Source organism: Mus pahari, chromosome 7 (assembly GCF_900095145.1).
Source record: "Mus pahari chromosome 7, PAHARI_EIJ_v1.1, whole genome shotgun sequence".
Taxonomy (NCBI): Eukaryota; Metazoa; Chordata; class Mammalia; order Rodentia; family Muridae; genus Mus; species Mus pahari.
Genome location: NC_034596.1, coordinates 187417 through 198059, shown reverse-complemented (window position 1 = coordinate 198059; position 10643 = coordinate 187417). Strand labels below are relative to the sequence as shown.

General features: G+C 39.0%; 1 protein-coding gene across 1 annotated transcript in view; it reads left to right on the top strand.

The window, feature by feature from the left end:
* Ppp1cb (protein phosphatase 1 catalytic subunit beta) overlaps positions 1 to 10643 on the top strand; it is a 33478-nt gene that overhangs the window by 15735 nt on the left and 7100 nt on the right. Inside the window, exons 2-6 of the mRNA XM_021201815.2 lie at positions 2276 to 2407; positions 4541 to 4771; positions 6876 to 6980; positions 8796 to 8867; positions 9425 to 9576. Of these exons, the coding sequence (XP_021057474.1) occupies positions 2276 to 2407; positions 4541 to 4771; positions 6876 to 6980; positions 8796 to 8867; positions 9425 to 9576 (692 nt within the window). The remainder of the gene's footprint in view (positions 1 to 2275; positions 2408 to 4540; positions 4772 to 6875; positions 6981 to 8795; positions 8868 to 9424; positions 9577 to 10643) is intronic.

Below are 10643 nucleotides of genomic sequence, written 5' to 3'. Positions count from 1 at the left end.
CAGAGAAACCCTGTCTTGAAAAACCGAAAGAAAGAAAGAAAGAAAGAAAGAAAGAAAGAAAGAAAGAAAGAAAGAAAGAAAGAAAGAAAGAGAGAGAAGAGAAGAAAAAAAACAACTTCAGTCACCCTCATTGCAACATGGTTTTATTTGATTTTTAGTTTTGTAGATTATTGCATTTTAAACTTTGTAAATATGTTAATTGTTACAAGTCATAGAATTACTTGGGGTTTCAAAATTAAACCTATAGCTGGGGAAATGGGTCTGCAGGTAAAAGTTCTTTGACCAAACATGAATGAAGACCACCGTGTGGTTGCTGGGATTTGAACTCAGGACCTTCAGAAGAGCAGTCAGTGCTCTTAACCACTGAACCATCTCTCCAGCTCCAGAGTCCTTTTACCTCAAGCACATGCTATTGTGCCAACTTTAAATGTTTTTGTGGCAACCAAAAGTGCTTTTGTTGGCTCCATTGCTACTATCATTAACAACTGATAAACAGTGGGCTTCCAAGTACTTACTGAATTGGTGACTTCTGAACAATCATTTTTAGCTCTGCAACAGTGCACACTTTTCCCACTTAAACTAAAAGTTTACCAATTTAAAACTAATGTCAAACAGTATGGTGGCATATACCTTGGGAGACAGAGAAAAGTAGATCTCTGAGCTCAGTCAGCCAGAGCTACACAGTGAAGCAGTAAAAAAATACATACATACATACATACATACATACATACATACATACATACAGGCAAACAAAATCCAAATGCCAAAACCAGGTGTAGTGGTAGATGCCTGTAAGAGCTAGGGCTCTTGAGTGATAGAAGTAAGAGGATCCGGAGTTCAAGGCCATTTCCTGCTACACAGTGAGTTCAGACTCAGCCCAGTTTATATGAGATCTTGTCTTAAGCAAACAAGGGCATGTGTGTGCATGTGTTAGGACAGGGACAGCCTCTTGGTGTCATTCCTTAGTTACCTCCACTTTGATTTTGTCTTTTGAGACAGTCTCTCACTGGCCTGGAATTCACCCTTGAATTCAAAGTAACAAACAATCAGCAAAACTACTTTTTTAAAAATCCAAACCCAACACAACACAGCTTTACATGAATGCTCAGATTACAGTTGAGAAAAACTTGGGTTTTTCTAAGCAGTTTAGCCTGGCTGGCCAGGGAGAGCCCCAGGGATCTACCTCCCGTTTCTGTCTTCCTGGTGCTGGGATTTCTTCACCCTGCTTTTTAACATGGGTTCTTATGCTTTTAAGATAGCATTATTAGCTGGCATATTTGCCATCGTACATTTTAAGTGACCCACACTCATCTTTTGACTTAATTACGATTGCCATTAAGTTTCAACTTATGAACAATGTTGTATTCTTTTATCTCTTTCTTGCTAGTTTGATGTTAAATATAGTCACAGAATATAATAAAATTTTAATATGGGTGCCTGGGTTGACTTTTGTTTTTGTTTGTTTGATTTTTTTTTTTGGTTTTTTGAGACAGGGTTTCTCTGTATAGCCCTGGCTGTCCTGGAACTCACTTTGTAGACCAGGCTGGCCTCAAACTCAGAAATCTGCCTGCCTCTGCCTCCGGAGTGCTGGGATTAAAGGCGTAAGCCACCATGCCCGGCTGACTTTTGGTTTTTTGAGACAGGGTTTTTCTGTATACTTCAGAAGTACATTCTGTAGACCAGGCTGGCCGAAAAATCATAGAGATCCACCTGCTTCTGTCTCTTGTGGAGGGATTAAGAGTGTGTGCCACCACTGCCCAGCCTGACTTTTAAAGCCTGTTTCAATCTGACAAATCATAGCAGTTATTGGGGGGATTGAGGTGGGTAAAGAAGGGGGGGAATCATTTATAAGTGGCAAATAGCAGGGGTGGCATGTTGTAGTGAAGTGTGGTTGGTAGGCTTAGGTGCTGCTGATACTTGATGGAACTGTCTGAAGCTGGATCGTCTCACTCTGTTTCTTCATGGCCACTGGCTCCCTAGTGATGCTGTTCTTCTTGCTCAGTGTAAGGCTTGATCTGATGGGAATAAGCTAGGTCTTCAGAGATGATAGCCTTGAAGTCTATTAAGTATCTTGGTCTACTAGCTCATGCTGTATCCTCGGAAACCAGCAACATTGGGAATTAATACCACAGTTCATAAAATATACTCATTGTTAGCCATACAACAATAGTCCATTTTTTTTGTCTTCAAAATATGGATGTAGCTACTATCTTTAAGCATCTTTATTTTATGGATAACTTTGCAAAGCTGATGAGCTTTCTCATTGTTTTACCAGTACGAGGATGTCGTCCAGGAAAGATTGTGCAAATGACTGAAGCAGAAGTCCGAGGGTTGTGTATCAAGTCTCGTGAAATCTTTCTCAGCCAGCCTATTCTTTTGGAATTGGAAGCACCACTGAAGATTTGTGGTATGTAAATGGGGAAAGTTAAAAATGAGTTTTCCAAAACACATTTTCTCCTGTATGTATAGTGAGAGTGACTTAGTGAAAACTTATAAATTTGATAGGTTTATTAAATTGGAATCCATTGGAATTCATAATAATGACAGGTTAGAAGCAACAGAAATATTTGGTACATTACAGTAGGTCAAAGGTTGCTATCTGTAGTATATAAAATGGCCCTGGAAATTATAAGAAAATGTTAAGAAAGATGGGCAGATCCTAGGAGATTGCTAAAATCAGTGGAATGCAATTTAAAACACATCCCTGACTCATCAAATTATAAACAAAAAGTACCAGAGATTGATATTTAGTGCTTTTAAGGATGTGGTGAAATTGCCATTCTAGAATGCTGCTTAGAAACAGTTAATAGGGTCAGACCGTGGTGGCCCACGTACTTTAATCCCAGTACTCTGGAGGCGGAGGCAGTCAGGTCTCTGAGTTCAAGGCCAGCCTGGACTACAGATCTGAGTTCTAGGATAGCAAGGACTACACAGAAAAACCTGCCTGGAAAAACAAAAGGAAAGAAAAAACAGTTATGGAATCTTGAGTGTCAGCGTGGCAGTATCCATGGTCTTCTAGCCTGTAGTGGTTTTCAAGGCACTGCTTAGACTTTACTTGTTCTTTTAAGTCTTATAGTTGTTTTAGCCCAAGACAAAAACTTAGAAATTATTACATTAAAAGTAGCATTTTTCTGTAGTTCACGTACAACAGGAAGTGGTGTAAATACTATAGCATTCAAGCTTTTCCTTTGGTGATACAGGTAGTCTTTGTAATGGCTAAAGTGTTTCTGAATAAACGTCTATGCACTTAGGATAGCTTTTGCCATATGCAAAAATGCCCTTCTTTTTGCTTGTTTCTAAGTTTGTTTCTACCTTGAATCCATATAAGATGTTTGGGGCATTTTCTTTTAACTGCTCAGAAATGTATTTTCCTAATGGGGTACTTACTATCCTTCCCCAGGCTGCTGCCCTTTCCATACCAGGGTTCCACTGAGCTCAGTATCATAATGGCGGGGCAAAGGCACTGGGGCCCTGGCACCTGGTTTGGAGGAGAAACATGTCTCTCTCTCTGGGGGTTGCTATTCTGTTGTTAGGAACAAGGTGGGAAGGGACACCACATTCCATCAACACTCAGAGCTCCGTAATGTCCCCCAGCAGGGGTTGCAGGGTAGTGGGGGCTGGGAGTATCTCCTAACCTCAGCACATCAGGCTTCTAGGATAGTGTCAGAGAAGCAGCTCTAGGCAAAGTGACAGGGTTTGAGGAAAAGTCGCAGTAAGTTTGGTCATCATGTAGTTGGAGTCAGGAGAGATAGGTGGCCATGTTCTTCTTGGACAAGGACTACTTGTGGAAGGGCTCCTAGAGTCCAGGCTGAGAGTTGCCTACTTGTTCCAACCAGGGACATCCTCATCCCAGGGGCTGCTGTAGAATCATTGTGGTTAGATAGATGGAGATTTAGCATACGTCTATTGTTCTTTGTATTCTCTTTCTCTGTGGGGTTTAAGTCATGTGTGGTGCCTTGTACAGTATCCATCATATAAATAGGTGCAAAGTAAATGTTGATTAGTGTGCTTAGAATATCACCCTTAAAGCAAAAGCAGTAGTTTGAAACTTTGTAGTTTGTATTTTACATCTATGATCACATGACTGGTGGGGAGTTACAGCTTGCTGCTGCCACTCAGCATCTCCCAAGTATTGTACTTTCACTAGCATGGAAAAAGTCAGGAGAGCTACAGTGCTTATAAAATGAGAATCTTGTAAATTAAACCATTTTAAGTCATTGTTTGTATTTCTTACTAGTACCCCTTCAGTATTACTATAGCAATAATTTGAGGTAATAGAAGTATTTTAGTTCTTGATATTTGGTATATCAAATATTCAAATATGACTTAAGTTTAGCTATCAGCTAATAAGAGTAACTGTGCCAGTTATCTATTATTTTATTAGAAATTGCCTGACATTTTTGTGGAGTACAACAATATTAATCATCCCAGTTTTTATAGGGTAGGGATTCAGACACAGCTTTGCTAGATCTTCAGGTTCTAAGTCATAGAAGCATAAAATTGCAATCAGTTTTTCTAACCTGACTTCTTTTGGTTTTAGGAGACATTCATGGACAATATACAGACTTACTAAGATTATTTGAATATGGAGGTTTTCCACCAGAAGCCAACTATCTTTTCTTAGGAGATTATGTGGACAGAGGGAAGCAGTCTTTGGAAACCATCTGTTTGCTATTGGCTTACAAAATCAAATACCCGGAGAACTTCTTTCTTCTAAGAGGAAACCATGAGTGTGCTAGCATCAATCGCATTTATGGATTCTACGATGAGTGTAAGTGGGATTTAAAGCACAGGAGAGGAGTTTTCATATGCTTGTACAGTTCAGATGAATTTCTTCAACTTGGAGAAACTGGGTTTTTCGTTTTTTAAAATAGGATCTCAGACAAAGACCCAGAAAGAAGAGCCTAAAGCTAGGAAACACATTAAATTATTTTCTTGGGATCTCCTCGATCATGTTTCAGGCTGGCCACAGCTTAGTTGACTGAGGGAGGCCCTCTTTTAATTAGTTTATCTGGGAAAATCTCCAAGTGAAACAAATACAGGTCACTACAGACAGTAGTCTCCATTTTTCTGCTGTTTGATAGGGTTTGCTTTTTACATTTATTCATTATTATAATGTTTTGTGTGTGTGTGTGTATGTGCGCGTGCACACACACACACACACACACACACACACATATACAATGCATACAGATTTGGAGATCAGAGGACAGCTTGTAGTTAGTCCTTTCCTTGTAACTAAAAGTTGGAAGTAGAGAAATGGCTCAGCAGTTAGGAGCCCTTGCTGGTCTTCCAGAAGCCTTGGGTTAGGTTCCCAGCACCCACATCAGGAGACTCCCAACTGCTTTTAGCTCCAAGTTCAGGGAATCCCATTCTCTTTATGATCTGGGCAGTCACTTCATGCACATGGTTCATATACAGAGGCAAGTAGGTAAACATGCATACACATAAATAGAATGCTAAATAAAAGTCAAATTTCATTATTAGGATTTTAATCTGTTTATATACCTAGAGAAGTTACTGAGTCCTTGGTTATAGTGTTCTTGTTTTTTAATCAGTCTGATTTGCTGCTATGTAGCAGTCTTCCCAGTGTCATTACTCTGCATTTGGATTTGGGTTTTCAGTTTAATTAAATATGGGAATAGGTGTATTTGGTTACCTATAGTTGAGTCATTTCTAGTAGTTTTCTGATCAAATTTATTTTTGACTGCTAAATTATCTATTAGAATCTACTTTTTCTTTCTTAAATATGGTAGTCTTCAACAAATTCATATAGCTTAATTACTGTGATGATATAACAAATGTTTGTAAATGTGTTGTATATGCTAATCACTTCTAACATTGGAATGTGGTACTATTCAAGGCAAGTTACTTAAAAAAACAGAATTTATGTAATACTAGTAACCATTCTGTATTTGAGTTTTACATTACATTTTTGTGACTTTAAAGTCAGGCTTGTGCAGAGGAAGTAAGTTGAAGTACATCAGGTGGTAGCCATCTTTCTATGAGGTATTTTAGTACGTTCTTAGACGATAACTTAAGGCATGAATATCCTTAAGTGTAGAAAGGACATCAAATGGAACGATGTGTGGGAAAACTGCTTGTAAACAGTCTATAAATTATACTTATTCATTAAAAGGTAGGCTTGGACATAAAACATGAAATTAATAGTTGTGACTTTCATCCTTTCTCTGGCTTGGTAGTTGAACTTAATGCCAAATCAGGAAAATGAGGTAACTCTCAGTGGAAGCTGCCTTTGTTATAGCGGGCTATGGGAAAATTATAGCCTCGTGTCTTTTCACTTGCTGTCGTGACAAGGCGTAACTTGTCCTTAAGTGAGTACCGCTTAGGCGCTTGGGAGTGTTACTCTGCTGGCGTGGGTTTATACGTCATCACCCAGTGCATTCAGTTAACGTGGACTAGCTCCAGAGGTACCATTTTCACTTATGTCTACTTACTTAGCTGGGAAATGTATTGAATGGGGGAGAAATTAGCTAATATTCTATTAGATGATTTCAAAAGTATTATACTATAGTGATTTTTATAAGAAAGTTGTTTGATGAATGTGTTTCATAGAACAGTACAGTCTTTGAAATTTCTGCAACTCTACAGAAGGTATTGAATGTTTTATTCCCCTTTTAGAAATATCTAAGAAAAAAAAATTACATGTGGTGATAAACCTGAATCTTGGACAAGTACTCAGATATGAGCTACATCTCCAGTGCGTGAAACTGAACATAGCTTATTCACTTACAGAAAGGGGGGCTAAGTAGTCAAGCATAGAGAAGAAAATTAAGACATCATATGCTAGCCTTCGGTTAACTAATGAGAACAAATATTGATTCTTTAATTCTCTGTGTTTTCCCTTTTTATAGGTAAACGAAGATTTAATATTAAATTGTGGAAGACATTCACTGATTGTTTTAACTGTCTGCCTATAGCTGCTATTGTTGATGAGAAAATCTTCTGTTGTCATGGAGGTAGAGTAATAAATTTGCTGTTTAGAAGAGAACTGTAATAATGACAGTACTGTGGGAAAGCTGAGTGTGGCAGGAGGTGTAGAGCAACTAGAAGCCAGCTTGTCATAGCAGATTCCAGGCCAGACAGGGCCCTGGCTGCTTAGGAACACCCTGTCTCAAAATAGTAAATTATCCACTGGGCCTTACAAAGAATGCCTCCTATACAAGTGTTAATGGAAGAGTGGTCCACACACACTGGAATCCCAGGACTCAGAGGCTGAGACAGAAGGATCTCAAGGCCATCCTGGGCCATAGATTCTACCTCAGAAAGAGAAGAGAAGGGAAAGAGAAAAGGTAACTAGATGTGTGTGGAGTATTTTTACTTAGCCTCAGTTTATGCTTGGCCAGCTGGTCAGATGTGGTGCTGGGATCTAGCTCATACCTCAGATTTTAATAAAAGGTACTTGGCCATCATTCAGAATGAGAGGCTAACTATTTTTCTGTCTGTATTAAATACCTTTTATCAACTCTAAACATAACATAATTCATACAACTTATTTTGTGCACTACGCCAACATGTTAGGAAATGAGGACATATAGAGATTAGAATTTAGATCAAAAACAGTTTTCAGCTCTCCAGCTTTAGCACCCAGCTTTACCTCAGTGTGTTTCTCATTTATGCTCTGAGGATCATAAATTGCCATAACTAATGACTTTCTAAAGAGCTTCAAATGTGTAGTCATCATGAACAATTTAGTCTTCTTCAGATGAAGGTTTTGTAAGCTCACACACATGAGAACTCCCTGAAGAATATGCAGTAAACTTTTCTGATAGTACATGCATGCACGCATGCATGCGCGTGCGCACAAAAAGTTTTTCAAAAGTTAGGGAAGATTATGGTAAGGGCTTGCTTTGAAAGTCCTGTGACCTAAATTCAATCCTTAATGAGTGATCTTAAGGCCAATGAGGTGTTCTTCCTGAGAACAAGTTAGAGGCAAGTACACATTTACTCTCACTCAGCACCCAGGACACAGGTAGGGAGATTTCTGAGTTCAAGGCCATCCTGGCCCATGTACCAAGGATTATGCCAGCCAGGGCTTTATAGTGAGAATCAGTCTCACACCACACACACACACACACACACACACACACACACACACACACACACACTATGGAACAGTTTAATGATATGCAGGAAAAATGGTTTCTTGGTATCATACATGGTAGTGTCTTTTGGGAAGCGTAGAGGTGGAAATGCTGACAAGATGGTGGCGAGGCCTGAGATGTGAGCTGTTTATTCTGACAGCACAGTTCACTCTATTAGTTGAAATGTTGTTTTTCATAGATACTAACCATTGAAGGGCATTGGCAGAGTTGAGATGGGAATATGGCAGTCTGGAATATGTGTATTTAGCTTCATTTCTTTTGGTGGTACTTGAATTACCTACTAGAGAAACAATACCTTATGTTCTACTTTACAGATATATTCTTGTGCTTTTTTTTATCCTTCTGATTAGTAGTTTAATGCACATTTTTGCAGATAACGAGACTGTTGAGGTGGGGTATGGGGAAAGGTTCCTAGGGGACCAAGAGAGGTGTTTTTAACTTGCAAGTAAAATGCTTTATGGGGATCTGGTGGTCATGGAGGTAGAGAAGCAGTAGGAATGTTGCAACTGGGTATGTTCTCAGGAAGGGTAAGGACAACGGCAAGAAAACAGTAGAGTTTCTCCTTGCAGTCTCTTGAAGGACGGTGATTTATTTCCTTGGTAGAAAGATAGAAAAGATAGCACAAGTATAATTCTGCTAGATATCAAGTCTTTTTCTTTTTATATATAGGACTGTCACCAGACCTACAATCTATGGAACAGATTCGGAGAATTATGAGACCCACTGACGTACCTGATACAGGTTAGTATATACAGAAGTTCAGTTAATTGCTTTACATAAAATGTTGACGTGCTTGAACCTAATTATATTTAGTGAAAGTCACTTAGAAACCTAGTTCACCCCTGAAAACAGTTACAAAAGTGGTCAGGGCAAGAAGAGTAGCTGCCTTGCCAGTCTTATTTAAAAGCATCAATGTGTTCATGGCTTCATGATAAATCAGTAAAGTAATGCAGTATAGGCTGGTGCTCAGTAGTAGTGTAACATAAGGAGCAGATAAGCTGTATACAGGAAATGAGAGCCAGAAAGGAAATAAAGGCCTCCACATATTACATACACTTGAGTATGCCATACACACATTTCCTGTATGCAGAAGTCATCAGAAAATACTACCCTAGGAAGCTAGAGAAAGTGGTACTTTAACAAAGACTGGAGTGCCTAGAGACAAGTGATGATCATCAAAGTGTGAGAAGGCAGGCAGGAGAGATGTGCTGTAAATGTGTGCTGTATTCTGTGCTTGCTTCTATTTCACTGTTTGTTTATTTATTTATTTATTTATTTTTTTTTTCTGTTTTCTAAAGGTTTGCTTTGTGACTTACTGTGGTCTGACCCAGATAAGGATGTACAAGGCTGGGGAGAAAATGACCGTGGTGTTTCTTTTACTTTTGGAGCTGATGTAGTCAGTAAATTTCTGAATCGTCATGATTTAGACTTGATTTGTCGAGCTCATCAGGTATACAGTATATGATATTTTATTGCTAATTTCACACGTTTTCATTTATTGCTAGGTAGGTAGATAGATAATTTACCCTGATGTCTTTTAGTTTCTGTGACACTTGACCAAGGCAACTTATAAAAGAAAGAATTTAATATTGAGCTCACAGATTCAGAATCTATGACCATTGTGGCATGGAAGGTGGTGACAGGCAGGTAGGCATGGCTGTGGAGCAGTAGCTGACAGTGTCCATCTTGAGGCAACTGCCACGGGGCAGAGAGAGAACTGAGAATGGCTTCGGCTTTTGAAACCTCAAAATCCCACCCTAATACTTCCTAACAGTTCCACCTTCTGAGGACCAAACATTCAAATATATGAACTGAAAACCTAGAAAAGGTAGTGGGGGAAGGGGTTAGAGAGTTGGCTCAGTGATTTAATAGCGCTGGCTTTTCTTCCAGAGGACCCAGGTTTGATTCTCGGCATCTTATGTGTCAGCTCAAAACTGTCTCCAGTCCCAGGAGATCAGACACCTTCTAGCCTCCAACAGCACCAGGCATGCAAGCCATGCAGACACACTTGCAGCAAAACACCCATACACATAAAATAATTAACTACAAACTTAAAGTAATATGATTTATATGTGAAGAACATAGATGAGGAGGCCAGACCCTAGATCTCACAGGTCAGTGAGCCAGGCAGTGTTAGCTAAGGCATCTCACTCTGAGTGGTTAGGCTTCAAGAGAACATTCTGTAGGACAGTGAACTAACTGCAGCCCCAACAGTGCTTTGCTGAAGTTTCCAGGGTGGTCTGTTTTCTCTGTGGCCCTGTGTAATATGGTAATGCTCTGATACTACCCAAGTATGTCAGTATTGCTTCTTGACAAAAACAAACTGATAGGAGAATTTTTCTGAGAAGTTGTGGAATGCAATTATAAACTGGTTAATAATACAGTTAATTATTTTAGCTTTTAAAAAATCATTATTGATACTGTAAAAGAGTGTCCACTGTTCTCAAGTGTTCATGATCCATAATTGGTTTATAATATATTGGCTGAAAATAATTTTTACCTTTTTTTTTTTTTTTT